The sequence below is a fragment of the Neomonachus schauinslandi genome, chromosome 4 (genome assembly GCF_002201575.2).
Source record: "Neomonachus schauinslandi chromosome 4, ASM220157v2, whole genome shotgun sequence".
Taxonomy (NCBI): Eukaryota; Metazoa; Chordata; class Mammalia; order Carnivora; family Phocidae; genus Neomonachus; species Neomonachus schauinslandi.
In genome coordinates, this window is record NC_058406.1 from 12079972 (window position 1) to 12101141 (window position 21170).

The 21170-nt window shown below is 55.6% G+C and overlaps 1 protein-coding gene across 1 annotated transcript; it reads right to left on the reverse strand.

Moving 5' to 3' along the window:
* Positions 1-40: 40 nt before the first annotated feature.
* On the reverse strand, positions 41-18849 carry RCC2 (regulator of chromosome condensation 2). The gene is made up of 11 exons (XM_021684071.2): positions 18756-18849; positions 15153-15296; positions 12329-12460; positions 11835-11923; positions 10456-10570; positions 8337-8503; positions 6104-6284; positions 5749-5854; positions 4817-4889; positions 3163-3240; positions 41-2449 (listed from the first exon to the last, which is right to left on the reverse strand). Exons 4-11 carry the CDS (start codon positions 11886-11888, stop codon positions 2345-2347), a joined length of 879 nt encoding a protein of 292 aa, XP_021539746.1. The 5' UTR covers positions 11889-11923; positions 12329-12460; positions 15153-15296; positions 18756-18849; the 3' UTR covers positions 41-2344.
* Between the last annotated feature and the right edge of the window lie 2321 nt (positions 18850-21170).

Genomic DNA, 21170 nt, shown 5'->3' on the forward strand with positions numbered 1-21170 from the left:
TGATGCTGGTTCTACTGAAAAAGAAGCACAAAAGCCAAAACAGAGTAAACAATGATGTCGTTTATTTAAAATGTTTACTCCAAGAAATATATATATAAAAAAAAAATAAGACAATTACAGCACTAAACCAGGCACCTTCGACCAAATCACAACCTCTTCTTGGGTTCTCTCCCCTTTGCCCTGAACCCCCTCTTCCAGGGACTCCTGCCAGAGCTAGAAGGCGGGTCAGATGCCCTGGGGGTCAGCACAAAGTCCTCTCTCAGCCCAGCCCAGCCTGGGCCAGGGCTACTCTTTCTCTTGGAGTGCAGGACCACCCCCTAATTCCTTGTCATGAAGGATTTTTTTCCCCGTTAGGAAGTTCATTTTAAAATTCTAAGCCAAAAGGAGTGATTGTGGCAGAGAAGAGGGCCGTCTTCACTCGAAGTTCCGTGCCTAGGCTGCTCCAGTCCCTGGCAAGGGGCCCGAAAGTAGGCTGGTGGCGGGTTTCACACTAGTCCCCTGGAAGATCGGAGCCCTGCCTGCCCCGGGGCGGCTCCCGCAGAGGGGACCCCGGGGCAGCTGTGCGGGTCCAAGGGGCACATGCGCCGAAGCCCCATTCCAGTAGAAAGACTTGTGTCTGGGAAAACAGGTGGGTGCCCCGCACGGAAGTGAGAGCCCGAGATGGTGGCTTTGGGGGTGATTTGGACAAATTAGGTTAGTTTAGCAGAAGCTTCTCCCCTGGACTACGGACTGACAGGACAGCAAAGATGAGCGTGAAGTCGGACTAAACCTTAGGAAGACGCGGGCCGCTCTCCTCGCGCAAGGCCTTGGGACTGGCCAGGACAGATCCTGTCAAATGCCCTGGAAAGGCTGAAGCTGCGGTAAGGCGTGACGGGGGACAGGCAGGGAAAAAAGCAACGACGACTAGATCATTTTTGGCATTTTAACATCGAGACAATGACAGGTGGTAACAACAGCAAAGCAAAGAATAAAAAAAAAGACCCATATTCAACTTTCCCATCCACCCAAGTGTCACACTGAAGTTCTATCCCCATCTCCCCCAGAAGCACCACGGAACTAAAAAATCTATTTTAAAGCACCCAAACCAGTCCAGACCCTCTCGAAACCAAGAGCCCCAGCCAGAGCTGTCGCCTCTCCTGGGTCCAAGTGAGCGGAGGGGTCCGGGAAAGGCACCTCGTAACTCACGCAGAGCAGCGCGCCGGTGACGAGCTCGGGCAGAGGGCACGTGGCGGGAAGCGGGGTGGCAGTCCCAGGTCTGCGCCGACACGCGGGGAAGGGGGACTTCTTCAGGAATCCCAACTCTTTGGTACCACAGCCAAGCAAGGCGACCAGAGAGCTGGGTTATAGTAGAACAGGACCCCGCATCTCAGAGCCAGGGTCTGTTCCAGCAGGATCCGGCGGGGGCAGGGACAGAAGCACAGAGGTGATAAAGGCTGGTACGTAAAGGGCTGATCCTTGCAAGGACTCCAGAATGCACTTTTTTTTTTTTTTTTTTTTTTAAACTGCTGGCTGATCAATCTCTAATGGCGAGGGCTGGCCACGTCAGAGGAACCTTAGAGCCGAACCAGACACACTGTCCCCACGTCTGCCCACCCCCCCAGGTCCCCACTGGGTCCACAATCACCTGATTTTCATTTGGACTTCTTTTACAGCTAAAGTAGATAAAAATGGCTAAACACAGACCCCAGAGCCCCCACCAGGGGGGAAACGGCAGATTCTATTAATGTTGCAGCCAAAAGGCGGTGGGGCTTACAAGCAGCCAAGGAGAGAAAGAGAACGCCAGCCTCAGCTGGTCTACAGGAACAAGCGGGAAAGAAAGTGACCCAGATGCTTCCGAAGCAGGCAGGCGTGATTTTGGATGGAGATCCACCACCAGGACGGTCTCTGTCCAGCCGCTGCAGGTTCCCGGAAGGGACATTTCTTCCTGCGTCAACGGGGACTCCTCTCCCAGGGAGCCCCCACTCGGATCACAATGCTAGTTACAACTGGAAAGGGGTGTTCTGAGAAGTGTATTTAAGAGCAGGAAAAAAAGAAAAACAACTTGAAGGGAAAAAAAAAAAACACCTGGATTGCTCAAAGTTTCTGCCTCTTGTAGGAATGGTTAAGTCAACTATGAGCAAATATTTTAATTAAACATTAAGAGGAAAAAAAATCACTTTGGAACGCATACAGAAAAGGTAGTTGACGTTGAATCACTTATAAAACGGAACCTCAGGGAGTCTAACAAAAATGCACCTTCGGTCAACTTCTGCTTTCTTAAATTCCTCGTTTGACGTCCCGTCCCAGTGCACGTGGAACTGACAGCTGCCGCGGGAGGGTTGGAGCTGCGGGGGCTCCGGGAGAATCAGAGGGTCCGGGGGTTGTACTCTGGCAGTTTCTTGATCTTCTCTTTCTCGGTCTCGCTTTCATCTCGAGCTATTACCAGGGAGTGCGCGTAGCCCATGGCCACCTGGGGGAACAGATCAGTGCTGGATGGGCCAGGGCCCGTCCTGGACAGTGGAGCGGACAGCGGGCCACCAGGCACTGGGGACGGGACCGCCTCCACGCCCTTTGCCCCATGGCACTAGTGTCCACGTGACCCGTTACTGACGCCCTGCCAACCAAAGCCTTCCAGGCTGCCACCAAGCAGGGGTTCAACGCTGTCAGCAGAGACCGGAAGGGACGTGGGGATCCTGCTCCCTGTTCCCTCTGCCTCTCTGGACCACGATCCTGCCTTGTGTGCGGGCACATGCCCCATCTGTGTGTTGGCAGACAGGAGTGGGCAGGGTGGTTGGCTGGACAGAGAAGCAGGAGCCTCACCCCTGCCATCTGCCCCGCCGACCTAACAGTACATAGTCTCAGCTGAAGGTACAAAGCAGATGTGAGTGGTACCCTTGTCCCCAGAACAAATCCACCGTGGCTGGACTGCGGCCAGTGTCATTCAGGGTGAGAACAGCTACGGAGCCTGGCCGGCTTGCCCCCGTGCCTCTTCCTACCGATGCCCGTTCCCTACCAAACCTCTAGCGCATGATGCGGCAGAAAAGCCGCTCAGGGAGACGAGACCAGCCTCAAACAGGCTCACGCGCCCAGGAGCAGGGCAAGTCAGGTGTGGTTTGGCACAGCCTTTCTTCGCTCTGCTACCGGCCCCTTTAGCTTCTCGCTGGCCCGGAGGCCCCTGCTCACCTGCTCTGTGAAAATGCCATCCAGCGTCTTCACCTCCTGAGCCGCAGTGGAGGACTTGGGCTTGTGGTCCCCATAGCCCTGGCGAAGCGAACAGAGACACAGAGCTGGGGTCGCTGCGGTACAGTCCAGATACGGGAACAACCATGGCGACATCTGTGGGGACCCCGGTGTCCGGGAGCCAGAGCCAGCGACGGCTGGCATGGTGACAGAGCCCCGCCATGCCTGACACCACGGCTGGCCTCGTGAGCAACACCTACCCGCAGAAGTGCTGCCAACAGGGGACTGATTCTCAACCCGAGAAAGAACCTGACGCTGAACTGTCACCCGTGCAGGTCTGTGTGGTAACGGGCACCTTTTGGGGGTGGTCACTGGGGAGACACCATCATCACGAAGAACACCAGCTGTCCCCACACTCCCCCTGCAGGCTGGACACTGAACAGCCCCCATCCCCACCCGGTCTGCGTGACTCCCTGGGAGCAGTCTTAGAGCAGAGCCCGTTGGCTCTGGCGTCCTGGGGTCTGGGGGGGATGGGGGCTTCCGGGGCCAGCAGAGCCCTCCGTTCCCAGCTCCATCTGCTGCCAGATGCCTCCTCACACCTTCCCGTTCAGTGAGTGCTTCCTCCCAGACGCCCTGCTGTCTCCTCCTCACCCCGAGATGCCGCCCCAAAGTCCCCCTTGTTCCCCTCTGGTTTCTAAATTTGGTATTTGGAGTCCCTCTCTGATAGGCCCTAGAAACACCTGGCCCTCTCTGAGAAGAATCCATAAAAACCGGGCCAGGCTCAGTCTCCTGAGTTTGGGGCTGCCTCTGAGAGGCCGGAGTGTCTGCTGCCAGAGGGCCCCCGTGGAGCCCCGAAGTCTGCACAGAACACCGAAGATAAGGCCACCAAGTCCCGGAGATGGCTCAAGGGACCAAGAAGCACCCCCTTCCCTCCTCTCCATCGCCCCTCAGCTCCCACCCACGAGCGAGGCGGGAAGGGAAACAGACCGTCTTCCCCACAGGAAATAACAAAGAGGCTGAGGATCAAATCGCAACTAAACGGGCAGACCGCCAGCCGAGCTCGGCAGCCAAGCTGTTCTCGATGAAGAAATTAAAAGTTAAAGACTCATCAGGCACCAGAACTGAAGAATCAGACAGTTGGTTGGGGAAGGCCAAGTACGGGTGAGAAATTGAGGGCCATCGGTTCTCATCAGTCAGGCAACGGAGATTAAAAGCAGGCAACAGACTTTGACTTACTTAGGAAAAATGAGGGAATAATGTCCCCAAGTGACCCGAGAGGCTGGCCCCGTGGCGCACCGTTCTGTGGAGGAGCAGGTGAAAACCCGGGGGCCACATGGTGCCCGATGCCCCGCTGCTCCGGCTGACGGGAACCCTCCCAGAGGGGAGCAGAGAAAGCACCCCCTTCCGCGTCACCGGAACACCTCAACTGCGCTACAAGACCACAGGGAAATGGGATCTGAAACCGCCCTGTTCCCGTTTACAACGTGGCTGTGAAGGACTGTCGCCATGACGTGATGGGCACAGAATCCTCTCCAAGAGCCGATGTGACCCAAAGACGGCGGAGCGTCGCAGCCTTTCAGACGCCCGTCTTCAGGAGGCACAGCCGCAGAGAGCCCGGCCTGGGTCCTGCGCCCTGCCACATGGGACCCCCGCTTACCAGCTCCCCGAAGGTCGGCGATGGGCCCCAGCTGATGGTGCTCTCGTCGGCGGCCACGATGATGCTGCTCTTCCTGCAAACAGGGGCTGTCACCAGTGCGGCCAGCAGCCCCGGCCCCCACAGGCGCTCCTGCAGGCTGCCGGCTCAAGAGCAGGGGGTGACCTACTAGCATTAAGATCCAGTCCATCCCATTAAAAATTCTGCGAGGCACGCATTTGCCACTACACACACCAGGCCAACAGGCTTCTCCGAAACCCTCAATGGTGTCCCACGCAGGCCCCGAAGCAGAGCCCTGAGACAGCGCCAGGAACCAGGCCCCCAGCCCCAGACCGTCCCACCAGGAAAGGGGGTCATCGAATCAGGATGGAGCACTCATTCCAAAGGGGATGGAACATGGGCAGCAAAAACTAACATAGATGGGGCTAGACATTCGGGCAGAGATGAAAGCCGGAGCCCCACTGCCGAAAGACACTGTCCCCCTCCCCCCCCAAAAGCCACCTGGCACTTGATTAACATAAACTCCTCATAAAGAAGTGCTAGAGAGCTCAACAGGTGTTCTCAAACTGAAAAGTACTGGCTTAAGGACAACTTCTTCCCAGCGTGTCAGAGTAAAATCCTACCATGATGTTCAGCTAAAATTTTAACCTGCAAGATGAGCAGAGCCCACCAAGCCTTTGAAGAACAGAAACCGTCAAGAGGGTATTCTTTCTGTGAAGGCAGGAATACAAGCCATCATGTCCTAGGACCTACCAAGCCCTCTTGCCCCAAACAGTCCCTCCCCCTCCTGAACTCTGGTGCATCTGAGGCCCTGATGAGGGAGCGGGGGGGTGGTACAATGAAGCCTCTCAAGGGAAGAGGCCCCCTCCCCCGGGTGTCCACCAGGCCCAGGAAGGGGACAGACGTCCTGCTCACCAGGCAACATGGCCACATACCCACAAGCCAGGCTCCGGATTCTCCAGCCACAGAGGTCCTGCACGGCCTTCGGGTACATGGTAGACTCGCGGGACGTGTTGGTGGCCCCCCAGAAGAACAGGCCACCTGGGGAAAGACAAGACACATTCCCACTGTGACCACACATGCCAAGAACTGAATTCTCCTCTTCAGCAACAACAAGAAAGGCAAGGCGCCACACACTGGGGACAAGAGAGGAACATTCTGACAGAACACCAGGGTTTCGGTCTAGGAACGCAGAAGGACTCTGCGGCTCCCCACCCACCAGAGTGCTCATCTGCCAGGGAGGTTCTGCACACCCCCCGCTCCTGAGGCCAAAGGGGGGGAGTCACTAACCCACTTCGCTGACAGCAAACGAGCAGGTGTAGCCGGCGTAGATCTGGGATGCCCCGCGCCCGGGGAAGTCGAACAGCTTCACCAGGCGAGGGACCATCTCGTCCTTCTGCTCGGCGTGGCCCAGGCGGCCATAGCCACCGAAGCCCCAGGAGAAGACACGCTTCTGAGAGTCCAGAACCAGCTGCGGGCGGAGAGAACACACAGCGTTGGGACGAGCCTCCCAACGGGAGGGGACAAGAGGAGCATTGCTCTGTTGCAGAGAACAACATGGTAAGAGGCAGAAATGCTGCAGATAAGCCGAACCTGCCCCCAAGGCGGGGGAGGGCACAGGGCATTTCCTCTTTCCTCTGCTGCAGACACTACTTTCCGTCCTGCATTATTCCGTAAAGTCACAAGTCCCCCTGGTTCCTCCTCAGAAGCATGAGCTGAGTCTCCAGAGGGCAGGTCAATGCACCGGGTTCCCCCATCACAGTGTAGACGGCACTGCAGAAGGAACCAAGGGAAGGCCAGCCTGCCTGGGACTCTTTCTTAGACACCCCCCACCCCACCCCGTTCACAGGGGACCTCCATCTGGTCACGGGGACTGAAAACAATTTAAAATTGATCTTCAGGGCACCCCCGTAGCTCAGGTATGCATCAGACTCTTGATCTCAGCTCCGGTCTGGATCTCAGGGTTATGAGTTCAAGCCCCACATTGGGTGTGAAGCCTACTTAAAAACAAAACAAATCAGGGTGCCTGAGTGGCTCAGTTGGTTAAGCGACTGCTTTCGGCTCAGGTCATGATCCTGGAGTCCAGGGATCGAGTCCCGCATCAGGCTCCCTGCTCAGCAGAGAGTCTGCTTCTCCCTCTGACCCTACCCCCTCTTGTGCTCTCTCTCAAATAAAGAAAATTTTAAAAAATTAAAATTAAAAAAAACAAAACAAAAAAACCCAAAAAACGTTTCCTTCACGGTGTCTTCAACGTTCAGCATTTGAATGGTGTGAACGTACAACCTCTTAAAACCACTTTACATGAGGCCTACACAAGATCCACCTTTCCTTCCCCAGACTGCACTGGACAGAAGAGAACCACGGATTTTAGACTCCAGGGGACCAAAATCTCCTAGTCCACATCACTGAGCACCAGACAGGGAGCACTGCAGGGAAGAAGCCATGCCTGAGGTCACTCGCCAGTCAGCCAGCCACACACCAGGGGACCAGCTTGGTCTCTGGACTCCCAGCCCAGTGCTCTTTCAACAGAGAAGATGAACCAATTTCGACTCACAGACGTTCTTGGGCAAAATAACTGCAAAAAGGCAACGAAGATAAACAGACACAAATACCGGGGCGCCTGGCTGGCTCAGTCGGTGGAGCAAGCGACTCCTGGTCTCGGGGCTGTGAGTTCAAGCCCCACGTTGGGTGTGGCAATTACTTACCAATAAGATCTTATAAAAACAAAACAAAACAGCACGTACACAAAAACAGTACTGCCATCTATCCAAAGTGATTTTTTTTTTTTTTTAAAGATTTTATTTATTTGACAGAGAGAGACACAGCGAGAGAGGGAACACAAGCAGGGGGAGTGGGAGAGGGAGAAGCAGGCTTCCCGCCGAGCAGGGAGCCTGATGTGGGGCTTGATCCCAGGACCCTGGGATCATGACCTGAGCCGAAGGCAGTCGCTTAACCAACTGAGCCACCCAGGCGCCCCAAAGTGATTTTTTTAAAAAAAGATTTTATTTATTCATTTGACAGAGAGAGCACAGCAGGGGGAGGGGGAGAAGCAGACTCCCCGCTGAACAGGGAGCCCGACGCGGGGCTCGATCCCAGGACCCTGGGATCATGACCTGAGCCGAAGGCAGACGCTTAACGACTGAGCCACCCAGGCACCCCTATTCCAAGTGATCTTTAAGGGAACAGCCTTCACAGGTGAAAACCATTCAACACCCTCGATATGGGGGATCATCTATGGACCTAGAAAGAGGTCTGTGGTGTTCTGTTAGACAAAAGCCAAGGCCAGAAAGACACTTACAGTAGGATTCTGACCCCCAAACGTCTGTCCTTAGCTGCATCTCCAGAAGTTAGAGACACTATTAAAGCACTATGACCCGAGACAACTGAATGGTGCAAAGCCGTGGGAGGAGGGCAGGATGTCGCAGATCTCCGGGATCGGTTCCCAGATATAATACACACAACCCTTCTCCGCGGAGGTGATGCTCGGGAAGCAGAGGGAAAGCCAGAAACCCTCAGGCCTTACCGTGTGATTAGCGCCACAGGCCACATCTCGTACGACCACATTTGGGACTGGCAAAATCTGCCCGTCTTTCGTCTTCTCGATGAAGATGGCCACACGCCGGGGGACCAGCTCGCAGTCATACTCTATCCGTTGCGCCCTGGCGATGAACTTCCCGTCCGAGTTGTGTCCTGGGGCGACCAGAGCCAGGAGTCAGTGGCGGCCGTGAGCACGTGCCCCAGCCTGACCCATCGGGGCCTCGTGGGACACTTCTGTCAACCAACGTAACGCTTTCCCATCTGGGGGCGCAACCTGATCAGTACCATGAAATCGATTTTGGGGGATGAAACCAATTATTTTCAAGAAATGAAAGGGACAGAATAGGAAACACCCGAGGATACTGTCCATAACGAGGATGTTGTTTTGTAAAAATTCTTTGTATGTGCCTCTAACTTTTGGATCAGACTGTAACACAAACCACATTTCTGACTATGAGCCGTGGTCACAGAAGCCAGAGACCCCGGGTTCAAAGGAATGGCCTACTGAGTATGGGTTTGTGCCCCACTTGGCCCCTGGATGGGCCAAGAATGGACAGAAAAAGCTCAACCCACAATCCCTGGGTTTTTAGGCTTAAGTTTTTAGGACTTACCGGTAACCTAAACATATCATTACGGGCATTAAAATACAGTTAATAGCACATGCTCGTCTTTGCCTTGCCTGACCCAGTAAAATGTGTCATGAGAGCAAGAGAGGGTGGGGGCGGGAGAGTGTGCTGGGGATACACTTCTCTAAGGTTACATTTATATGTTCTAATTCTAAAAGGGATCTCTCCGGATTTGGACAAAGAGATTCGAAGTGGGTTTCAAAGACAGCCGAGAAGTAGGACCGATTCCGCAGATACTCGTAAAGCTGGTACCTCAAACGACCGGGCACCTGAGAGTCTGTATGAAGCGTTCCGAGTGTGTGGCACGTGGCCCCTGCTCAAGGACCAGCCACTGTCATCACTACCAAGGTCAGGGAGTTTTCCCTCCAGGAAAATCCATCTGCTCGTCCGCAAATCCGGGGCAGCCAGAGACGCAGCAGGGGAACCACACACACTTCCGGAAGGACACTGGAAACACACTTCCGGTGTTTTGCCCAGGGTTGGGGATGGCACCAGGGCCTGTGGCCATGGAAACGGTTTCTCCAACAGTCTCTGGCAACTCCCTGGCAACCAACGCTGCATGTGCGTAAAGGGCTGTTCGTTCTTATTCACTTCTGACTTGAGGTATATTTAGTTTCACAAAGTCACTGTTCCCTGGAGTCTAAGGCCAGCGCGATGCTCCTTGTTCTATTTATACCTTCTTCCATCTGTCTGCTCTTAATGACGTGGGGACCCGGCAACCCAGATACGGGGGCCGCCGGGATCCGGAGTGGCATGCAGCTGAGACGCCAGCAGAGGGCGCCCACTCCTCACCTCCCACTCGCCAGGGGCTGGGCTGTGGGAAGGCGCCAGAAGGAAAAAAACAACAAAAAAAAACAACAAAAAAAACCCCACTTTGGTGTCAGATGGGAAAACAAAATGGAGACCTTGTAAAATCAGGATCGAGACGACATTTTCCACTTAAGGGAATGGCTTTCTGAGCTTTCCCTTTCTACTCAATGAGACAGACGTGAATGTGTTTCTGGAGAAGGAAGTGTGTTCTGTTCAGGGACGGAAACGAGAGGGGTCCCAGTCACAGGGAAGGGGGCTCAGGTGGACACCAGGGGTAGCCGCCCAGCCTAGGGTTTGCACAACAACCTTTACCTTGTGTGTTCTCACTTCCAATAAAGGCAAATTCTTAAATACGAAACTGAATGAAAGTGGTTTTTTCCTTACAACTTTGAAATCCTTTTACATATAAATGAATTCCCCTCCCAGAAAAAAAGAATCCTTTGTCAGACTCCAGTCCCGACTTACTCATTAAGGCCAAGCCATTGTAATGCTCCACAACCCTGTGATTTAGGACGTGCTGTCCCAGTAAACGGGAGATCCACTTAATGGATCAAGGCTATTATCTGCGATCAATTACCCACATTTCCAACACGTGTGTACAGGCCCACACTGACTTCTGGTTCCAGATACGCAGTTAGATTACAGAGCTTTTAAAAAATGTTTCCATACCCAGCTGACCATATTCAGGGCACCCAAAGGAATAGAGGTTCCCTTTGCAGTCCATTATCATACTGAATTCAGCCCCACAGGCCATTTTGGTAATTGGCTGGCCGTTGTACATTATCTGAAAAGACAAGACAGTAGACTCTCAGACATTTTTTAAAAGACTGATAACAAGCCTCCCCGCTCTCTGCAGGTTGGTGTGAAACAATTATTACATTGCAAAAGAAACTGAACGGACCCAGGAATTGTGAGGGCCAAAGCCTAGAGTGTACATGAAGAAATACCCTTGTGACCCCCACCTTCACAGCAGAGTCGAATCCCAAGACAGGGCACGTGGTGCACCCAGCCCCGCATTCCCCAAAGTGCCCGACACTGCGACCGGTCAGCATAGACCTCAGCCGAGCAGCCCGGGTGGGAGGGGTAAAGAAACAGAGACTAGCCCACATATAACCCCCAAACCTCACCCTGCCACTATCAACTTGGAAGACAGACGCTTTCTCCCGTTCTCCTTAACCTCTGCAGAGACACTAGCCTAACTAGTCCGCACGGAGGGTGTGGACAAGAGATAAAACCTTTTGTTCAAAGTTAGGAAATAAGAAAGCCAAGCCGCCGCGCCGCGCCGCCCCCCCCCCCCCCCCCGGAACTCAGCATGGGCTCTGGGAACACACGTCAGACGGGACGTGCAAACTGCTATTATCACACTCAACAAGTGTGAGCCCTGGGCCCTGCCCGTCGCTCCCAGCTTCCTCTAGAAACTGTCACTTCCTCCTTCGTGCAAATGGCAGACGCAACGGGGACATTTCAAAAATCCTTCAAACCCCAGGTAAGCTCGCACAGTTTCTTTTACAGACCAGGAAATGTGAGGCCCCGCCTTCATCCTTCAACCACTACTCAGACGCTCACTAGCACGTGGCTGCCTTCCGTTAGTAGTCCCTCTTAGGTGTGATCGCCACCTCTCTGATGGAAGCACACGTTCCTCAGGAAAAAAAGACCGCCTAACTCCTGTCTGGGTGCTACGCCCCCGGCAGGTGACGCCACACAAGGTCAGAACTCAAAAAGTATTTGCAGTGAAAGACGAATCCCATCCATCCAACATTTCTCACTTTCTTTGGAACAGAACAGGCTTAGAACAGGCTTAAAACAGGCCTCTGCAGCAAATTCTTTCAAGCAGAGAGAACTGTCCTCTGGAGGTTTTTCAACCGTGGGCACCTAGGAAGCGTGCTTTCAAGACTACAGCACGTGAACTCCACTCCAAGACTCTAGACCGTTTCCAAAAGGCATCGACTGAACTACAGGGAGCAGTGCTTGGTGTCAGCCCGGAAAATTGAGCACAAAAGCAAAGAGAGACAGAGGCCCTGGAGCCAGGAGAGGGGAGCGTGCGGCACCTGCGCGGGGCTCGGGACAGCGTCCGTCTGGTTGCCGAGGCCGAGCTGCCCCATCTTGTTCTCTCCAAATGCAAGCACGGAGCCCGTTTCTGGAAGGAAAGAACAGTATCACAGAAGGGAAAAGAACACTGAGGGTTCTGAACTCGATTTGGGATCAAAGGCTCCAAAATAATAAGATAGCTCCTTTGCCAGGAAGAGCGCAAGGGAGACCGTACGGCAGAGGTGGGGCGGGCAGCTCAGGGCAGAAGCCCTTCACGGCCAAGGCCGAATGTGCGGGGAGGCACTAGGCACAGCCTCCGGCCTCTGCCTCCTGGCCCGCCTTCTGATGCCAACAGGAGGTGGGTGAGGCCGTCAGCAGCCCCGAGAAGCACCCACCGGGGCTCTCTGGGCACCTTTCAGATCCTGACCAAGAGCCACAGAGGCAACTCCACCCAAAGCCCAGGGGGGACCGTGTGGCCTCCTGCCCGATTCAGAAGAAACCAGCCGTTCCTTACCCGTCAGTGCCAGGGTGTGGTTCCGCCCACATGCCGCAGACACGATCACTTCGTGGCTCAGACCCTCAATGAGTTTGGGGGCTTCTACCCTCTTGGTGTCACCGTGTCCCAGCTGCCCCTTCTCGTTGCGACCTGCAGAACAAGAGCAAGATACAGTGGGAAGGAGAGGGTGGCCAGAGCGGCAGACACATCTGGGTCCCCCCGAAGGCGCCCTCCACATGCGACAACCGAAGACGAGGCAGAAACAAGCCCCGGCTCTTCTGCCAATGGCCAACCTCTCGAGGCCCGCGAGTGGGGCTGGGTGACCAGGGTAGGATACACGCTGCCGTCCCCAGAGACGGCTCCGCAGGCCGCTACCACCTCCCTCACCTTCTCTGACCCGCTTTTCTGGGACAGCGGCTGGGACCTGGCCGGGAGCCCCTTCCGTGGCTCTGCTACGGAAGAGACTAAAGTGCTCAGTTTGCCCTGGGTGTCCCGTGCAGGCACATGAGCTCACGGAAACTCCCAGTTCTCACTCCACCTGCCAGCCAGCCCACAATTCCCTCGCTCCCTTCCCTCCGAGGTGGATTTTAAGAGGGGAACCATTTTCGACACCTGCCCCACAGACTTGCCCTGGGCATTTTCCATGGACCATTTGGTTCATTTCTAATCATCATTTCTTTTTACCTGCCTTGGAAACAACGGCCACAGAGCAGTGCCAAGCCCACCACCTGTGGACCGCCCTGCACAGGACCCTCAGCCAGGGACAGAGGACAGGACCGCGCGGGCCACAAGCCTTTCCCAGCAGGGCCACCACGGCCTCTGGAGCCACACAGGCTGTGAGCCGTGAGGCACAGGCCTTCCGGCAAGGCCCTTGGGTTCCACAGCAGACATGACAAGCAGGATGGGCCGAGAGGAGCCCCTACATCTCCCCTGCTTTTCAACACGGGCTTACCACAGTTCTCAAACCAAACAGCTCAGCGGGCCCCTCACAGGTCCCTCCCGCCCCGGCCAAGAGAACCACCACACGGGGGTAACCATATTTGGGAGATTTCACAGGGCCAAAATGTCACGGCACCCAGGGGCAGGGGAGGGGAGCAGTTCACACCCTTCCCTGACAATGACCTTCAGACCTTTTGTCATGAGAAACATGGAGGGCAAAGCCACAAGAATGGGGACCAAGCAACCTGAGGGCTGGAGAAGGAAGGGAATGGCCGGCTACGAGAAAAACCATCCTCAAGCTCGCTCGGATTCCAGCCCTCTGGCAGTTTCTACCAGGAGTCGTCCAAGTTCACTGGGAAAGGCATGGTTTCTCAGCCCCTCAAGAGGCCCGAGGGGCCGACCGGTGCGGACCCCTCAAGAGTGACGTGCTGTAGCACTGAAGCTTCCAGACATCAGACAACATCCCAGGCCGTTTCAAGCAGCTAACCATGGCCCCGGGACGTATCCCCCCCACCCCGCCACTAAGTCTGTTTGAAGGGACACAGGTCTTTGCTCGGGGGCCAGGCTGGGTGCACGGCCTTCTGCAACTCCCTGCCCACAGGGCCAGCACAGAGCACATTTTTAGAAGCACCATGTAAGTGCAATTCAGTAAAGAGATCAGAAAGAAGATATTTCAAGTTCGGAGCTCAGACAGACTGCTGTGTTCAGCGCTGGCACACTAGGCAGAAGGGGTGTGCTCTGGGGGGAAGGACACACCTCTGCGCCAATCGGGGAAAAGGAAAACCGTGGCAATGTCAGCATGTCATCAAGAGACTATAAAGTTTAAATTTGGGCCAGACACACTTGTTAGCTTTTTTTTTTTTTTTTCCCAACAGCATTACAAAATTAGCAGAGTGCAGCAAGACAACAGATGTTAATATATTTGGACTTTGGTACAGCAGCTCATGAAGTTGCAAAAAACGGTTCAAACAGACTGAAATAAAAAAGCAGTCATATGGACTAAAAGCTAGCCAAAGGACCAGAAACAAAGGGCGGGGACAACTGCCAACATACCCAGCTGGAGAAAGAGTCCCGGAGCTACCAGAGGGCGTGGGGCTAAACTGAGCCTTAGTCAGTACCTGGATCAAAAATCTGGAAGGAGGAAACAGGCAGCGGTGCGTGGGACCCCATGGAGGGGACCAAGGGCAAGGACGCCACCTCCCAGGGACCCGGGCGAAGGGGTCCAGCAGCAGAAGAGCAACTCCACTCAGAGAAAAGTAAACTCAACTGTCAGGAAATCTAAGAAGAAATAGACACCAAGCAACTGAACCTGCAGACGGGTGTGATCCCTGGAACCAGAGGGACAGGATCGCAGAGACACGGTGGCCAATGCCATGACGTGGCCGGTGGCATTTAAAGTGGCAAGAACAGAGCGTCTTACGTCAACACTGTGCCATGAAGCAAGAAGGGGGGGAACTGTCTGCCCAGGGGACAGCGTATCTAAAAGAGGAATTCAATTCTAGGTACCTCAAGATCACAAAAATCCAGATTCAGTCAGAACATTCAGGAAAAGGTTAAGCATCTGCCTTTAGCTCAGGCCATGGTCCCAGGGTTCTGGGATCAACCCCATGTCGGGCTCTGTGCTTGTCCCTCTCCCTCTGCCCCTCCCCCGCTCATGCGCTCTCTAATACAAAAAAATCTTTCCTCCAAAAAAGAAGATTCAAAGAGTTCAGTGTACAAGCAAATGGCAGAAGGGTGGAGGAAGGGGAGGCACTTGCAGGGAACAGGCGAGACCAACTGGAAACTGGAGAGAAGAAATATGGCTGCAAAAAGGCCACCCTTCCAGGCAGACAGAGGAGAAAGTCAGCCCCACGGGAGGGCTCACCCCCACAAGTCACCCTGTCCTGCCCGACCCCAGACTTACCCCAGCTCCACAGCTTCCCTTCCGTGGTGATGAGGAGGCTGTGGGCAGCGCACGAACCCGAGACCACCGTCCGCACCCGGACCCCCGACAGGCAGCCATATCTATGGGGCCCCCACAAATTCTGACCGAGATTGCGGTAGGCAGCTGCAAAGGGAAGAATGCAAATCAAACACCCACAGTGACTGGGGAGCGAAATGCACCCCAAGAAACGTCACTAACCACAAAGGGTCCACTCTCCTACGACATAGAACCCCCGGGGTGCTGTGTCAGCCTCGCATCGGGAGGCTGCCCAAGGAGAAAGTGTGCAGCAACTGAAAGAAACCGACCGCTGTCGCCCCACCTCTGTCTCCGGCCCCAACCCACGGGGACCTCAGACCCTCGTGCATCGGCTGCTGAGCACGCCCACATGCAAGTGGCCAAAAAGGGACAGTGCTCTCCCTCCTGCTGCGAGCCCAACCCAGGAAAGCTGGTGGTGGACCCAGCATCTCCTTCCCCATACCCCTTCTCACCTTCCCCTGCCTGCCCTCCACCCACCTCAGCCTCACCCCTACAGCCAGAGGCTCCTTTCCGAGCGGAGTCTGAGTGTCCCCATCCTCCCCAGAACCACCTACCCCCCTTGCACATCTACCAGGCCCCGTGCAGGGGGGGCCCAGTTGACACCCTTCCCCTGCCACACGGTGTCCTCCTTTCTCCAGGGTCCCACTGTAGTGGCCAGATCATGGCCCCATGCTTTGCCATGCACTCCCTCCCAGAGAATGCCCTTCCGTGTCCCCTGCTTGTTCTTCAAACCTCATGTCAAGCACTCCCTCCTCTGGGAAGCCCTCCATGCCCACATCCCTCTTTTAGCTCATGGCTCTCACACACCGGGAGGCCAATCACAGCACTCAAGCCTACTGAACTCATGTGCCTTCCAGGCCCTAGCAACCCGAGGGCCTCGCCAATGCCTGGCACCCAGGGAGCACCCAGGAACACTGGAAGGCGTGTGGGTGGGCAGAACACAGCTGCTTCCTTCAAAACTCCCTCTCCTCCCCATTCGTGGACAGGGCATGGCCAACGTTTTGCTTAATACTTTCAATTTGGGGCTCTCGAGGACAGAGACACGAGCCACGTTTCTCGGCCCGTGGGGACCATCATGAAATGCTAGCGGCTGTCACGTCAACCATGTCACGTTAATCTGGATGTCCGAGCTGGTTATGAGGCTGCTCAGTTACCGGGCTCCAGCGGAAAAGCATCGGTGAACTCTTCGAGGCCAGTCCTGCCCTGTCGCGCCCCACCAGCAGAGGGCGCCAGGAGCGCCCTCATTCAGTTACGGGGCCGCCGCAGTCAGCACCCCCCCCCCCCCCCCCCCCCCCCCCCCGGCGCCGCCCCCCCCCCCCCCACCCCCCCCCCCCCGCCCCGGGGGCCAGGGGCCCCCCCATTCCGTTCGGGGCCCCCCCCCCCCCCCCCCCCCCCCCCCCCCACAGCAACACCCCGGAGAGCTGCTCCACCCTGAGACACTCTGCTCTCCTGGAAGGTGGAAGACGACCCAACAATTCCCCGGAAAGAGCACACCAAACATAACGGCCTTCAGGGGTTCTGCCGAAGTCTGTTTATCACGAAGGCGAAAAGGACGGTGGCAGGACTGACCCGTGTCATCTCTGGGAAAAACGCACAGTGCCCGGGGACACCGTGGAGGGACCCAGTACCGTAGCAGACCCAGCCTGGAGTGGACCTGTCTCGCAGGGGGCCGGATGCCCTGGTGTGCCGAAGCCTCTTCCCTAGGGCAGCTCCAGGAGGATCAATGCCCGAGACGCCGAGAGCCCGAGGGGCAGGATTTGTCCCGGCCCCGGAGGAGCCCTGTCCGAGTGATCCGAGTCAAACTCGGTGCCCGGTGGCAGTGGCGGCTCCTCGGCCAGCCTGGCGGTCAGGGGATGGAGCGCAAGCCACCGTGTCATGCTATCAACGAAGTGGGCATCACGCCGATTCCAGGGGCTTCATGGCAGTGGGCACCTGGGGGGCTGCCCCCCCCCCAGGGGGTGCGAGGAGACTGGGAAGGGCCGGGGTGGGAGGAGAACTCCTTCTCCCCTTTGACTCGCACCAGCGGGACAAGTCCTCCCCCTTTTCCTATAGTCTCCCTGGCAAGGTCACGGAGGGCCAAAGGATACTTTAAAATACTTATGAAGAATGTTTGTTAATGATATAAAACTTCACTTGCAGGGAGATCCATCAGGACACCAAAGGCCGCAATGGGAGAAGACAAAAAGGCAGTCTTAAAATGCGCCCAGAATGCCTTCAACCAGGGCGTGAAAGTGGATTTTAAACCAGAGGCAGTTTTCCTTCCTTCTGGGCCTCACCAGGGTGTGGGGAGCCCGGCACCCCACCCTATGTCCACAGGAGACGGCCCATACTCTGCCGCTTGCTTTCCTCTGGCATTTACTTCCCTGCTCCAGCCTGAGCGTGTGTGATTATGAGCCGGCCACTCACTGGAAGAGCAGCTCGGAGACATGATGTGGCGCCCGCACGGGGCCGGCAGGGAGATGGTGGCCATCACACCCCGGGAGGGGCTTCCTGGACACCAGCCCCGGGGCAGGTGGTCCTTTCCACGACAGGAGGCAAAGGGCTCGGGCCCCCTCCAGCTCAGCCAGACCCCAGGCGCTGCTGGAAGTTCTGCTGCGTTCACGGAATACGATGATCTCCTCTGCCCAGCTTGAGGCACCAGGGAGTGTCCGTGTGCAAATATTTGTTCGCTGGGCGATGTTGGAAAGTACTTTGGGAATCTTTCCAAATGAAATCAAGAAGCCATAAAATGTGGCGACAGGCCAGCTCCACTTCTCTTGGATGGGCCAGTATCCTCCTGAGGAAAGATACCAATTTTCTAAAAAGCCACAGGGAACCAAAAGCTACTTCTTGGGGCTTCTCTGCTCCCTCCACTCCACACTGCTGCTCGCTCTGTCTGACCAGTTCCTGCAACAATTTGGCAGCGTGCAAACTCATGGACTCTTCTGCAATGTCTAACAAGCTGGACGTGTGACATGTGACAAACGTCTTGGACATTCTGACATCCCACGGGACCAGCCTCTTCATGTTCATGAAAGTAACTGATGTGAGGAGGAGGATGGGAAAAAGGTGTCCATGCTATCTGTGACTATTTGTACTTCTCCTGTTTAATCCTAAATGGAACTGGGTTTTTAAAATACGTAACTGTGAGGGGCGCCTGGGTGGCTCAGTCAGTTAAGCATTTGACTCTTGGTTTTGGCTCAGGTCGTGATCTCACGGTTGTGGGATTGAGCCCCGCGTCCAGCTCTGCGCTTGGCATGGAGTCCGCTTCGGATTCTCTCTCCCTCTCTCTCCTGCTCTCTCTCTAATAAATAAATAAAATCTTAAAAAAAAACAACAACACAGAACTGTGAAATGAGAGACTAGCACAAGACCAGGGTTTGAGTCCTGCCCTGTCCCTAGAGGGGCTGTGTGGCCTCAGGCAAGTCGCTTGGCCTCTCTGAACACTTCTGTCGACGCAGAGAGTACCTACCTGGTGGCTGCTCGCAGGAACCACACGGGACACCTAGCACACAGGAAACACTCGACAAACAGTAGCTTCGTAGTTTTAGAAACCGGGTCTCATACCTTGCTGTTTAGGCACTTCTTTTCGACCAATCAAGTCCCAGTTGGTTGCCCCAAAAATCAAAAGCTGCCCTTTGCACTTAGACCCTTCAAGTTTCTAGAGAGAGAGGGAAAGAGAGGAAAAAAAGGATTAGCTTGCAATGCAGCTTCCAGCTTTGGCAGTCTGTCCCACGACAGCCAGAAACAAAAGAAAAATCATCATTCTTTATTCGTGCCTCCCCCCGCGGCTCGTACCGTGAACGGAGGCCCGAGGTGGTCACCACCTCATCAGTGAGCATAATCCCAAACCTGCCCGCGGCAGCTCGTTTGAGAGGCCCAGGCTCATTTTTATCCGTCGATTTCTCTTGAAAATACCTTGTGCAAAACACTAAAAAAATCAGCTACATACGTGGCATTTCCCTCCACCCTGCAAACCGCCTTGGAGGTAACTGCAAGAAGCCAGGCGTGGCAGCGCAGGGAGTCCTGAAGCGGCCGACCTTGGGGCCAGCAGAGCCCTGCATCACCAGTGACTCTGGACTGGCCCTCTGCTGCCTGCTGTGCGCGGCGCCTTTCCGGGGGGCGGGGGCGGGGGGAACAGCATCAGAGCACCGTGTGACACGGGAGATCCCGGCTGCCGGCCCGTGAGCCAGGGAAGCAGCGGTGAGTGGGGACGGGGTGGCTCTGGGGCCCGGCCCTCGGAGGGAGAGGCCGTGTTCCCTGCCCCAGGACTCCGGAGCCCAGACGCTCAGCCTTCCCACGCAGAATGGGACTAGGACCACACACTATTGGGTGGTCGAGGGGACGCACCACTCAAAAAGGCCACTGTCCGATCTGGGGTGGCACTCTTCAGAACACTCAGCAGTGTGCTGCATTAATGAAATGTCCAAACACACTTTTAAAAGTTGACCGTCAGGCGGAGACTCGCTTCTGAACCATGCACCCAGGTCCCTGCAGGGGCCAGGGAAGGGGGCCTTTCCTCTCTGCCGTCATCCTTTACCTCACCACCCCAGGTCACCGAAAAGAATGGTTTCCTTCTGTTTACAGAACTGTTCTTGGAAGGCTCGATGAAAAAAAGCGCCCCCGGCCCCGGTCATTCTAAGCTCTAGGCAGTGCCTGCCCTGGCGGGATGCTTGGCAACACGGTGCGTGTGTTTTTAAGAGGAACACATCTTCAGGGGGACGCTGTGTGACCCAGACCTGAGGCCATGGGCACCCCACAAAACAGGCCCCGTCCTGCAGGCAGCACACGAAGGGGAGCCCTACAGCTGGGGACAGAGAAGGACCTCATCACACGTAAATTATTGAGAGAACGACCTCCATCGGAGGACAGTCCCAGCCCACAGCACCCACGGGCTCGGGTTACTTGAACGGGAGCCGAGTTTCCCTCAGTTATCTCCCCTTCTTTGCTTAGCGGGCAGGCCTGGCTAGAACATTCTGCAGGTCTACCACAGAGGATGAACAGCAGCCAGTGGGTCCTGTCAAGTTCCCCAAGGAAGGAGTGGCCCTGGGTCTCTGCCCAGATGCCCGGCCGGCCCCCCACGGCTCCTCAGGTCTGCGTGGAGAGGGCAGCAGACGACCCCCGGGGGCAACGTGACCACGAAACCATGACATGGAGGGGCATCTACCAGCGCGGCCGCTCCCTCAGACTGCAAGAGCTTCTGCGATGGCCCCGGGCAGGAGCGGGCTTCCTCTGCACCAAGGGAGCAAGGGCCTGTGGGTACTGGGCTTCTCCAAAACTCCCACCTTTCTGATCCAAGGCTTCTGGCAAGCCTTCGTCAGTGCAGTCTACTCTAGTCACCGTGGTCGGAGTCCTCCAGAGAGACTGTTCTCTTTCTCAGGTTTTCCTGTCCTGGGCCTTATGTCCTCACCCATCAGATGAAACTAACAGACTAGACTTCATGCTATGATCTGCACAGCCGTTTGCCATAGGCCACCCACTTTATTTCTCCCTAATGTAATTCTTCCCTCTACCTTCTAGGAAAGAAAAATTTCAAATAAGGAACAGAACTCCTAACACCCTTTAAATCACAGCCCATGTCCCTCTTGGTCACAGACCTGAGCTGGCCTGACAGGGGGAAAGACCCCGATGTCTGCTGGCTCCACCTGGAGGAACCCCAAGGATGGCTGTCGGGGCTGAGGGACGGAGGCTCTGGGACCCTTCGAGGTCTAATCCAGCCTTCCCTGATGGGCCGAGAGAGTGCTCTTTGTGACTAAAGGCTATGTGGCAGTGAAGCCGGTCCAACAGTCTCCCCAAGAGGATGAGTGAATTTCACTCCACCTGCTGCCTCCTGACACCCCGGTCACGTAAGCTGGTCTGAGATGAATGGCCACCGCAGAAAAATGCACTGAGTTTCTTCAATCAACAAAATGGGATTTCTGGTTCAAAGCGATTTTTGAATTATTGCCCAAGAGCAAAAAGCATGTTTATGAAGCTGAGAGT

Bases quoted from the DNA above. Each gene is read 5' to 3' on its own strand.
- RCC2 (XM_021684071.2), bottom strand. From the start codon at position 11,888: ATGGGGCAGCTCGGCCTCGGCAACCAGACGGACGCTGTCCCGAGCCCC. The intron at 6,285-8,336 runs GTAAGGCCTGAG...CTCCGCCCGCAG, and splicing joins CCTGTGGCGCTAATCACACG to CTGGTTCTGGACTCTCAGAA. The intron at 5,855-6,103 runs GTTAGTGACTCC...GTCTTTCCCCAG, and splicing joins GTTTGCTGTCAGCGAAGTGG to GTGGCCTGTTCTTCTGGGGG.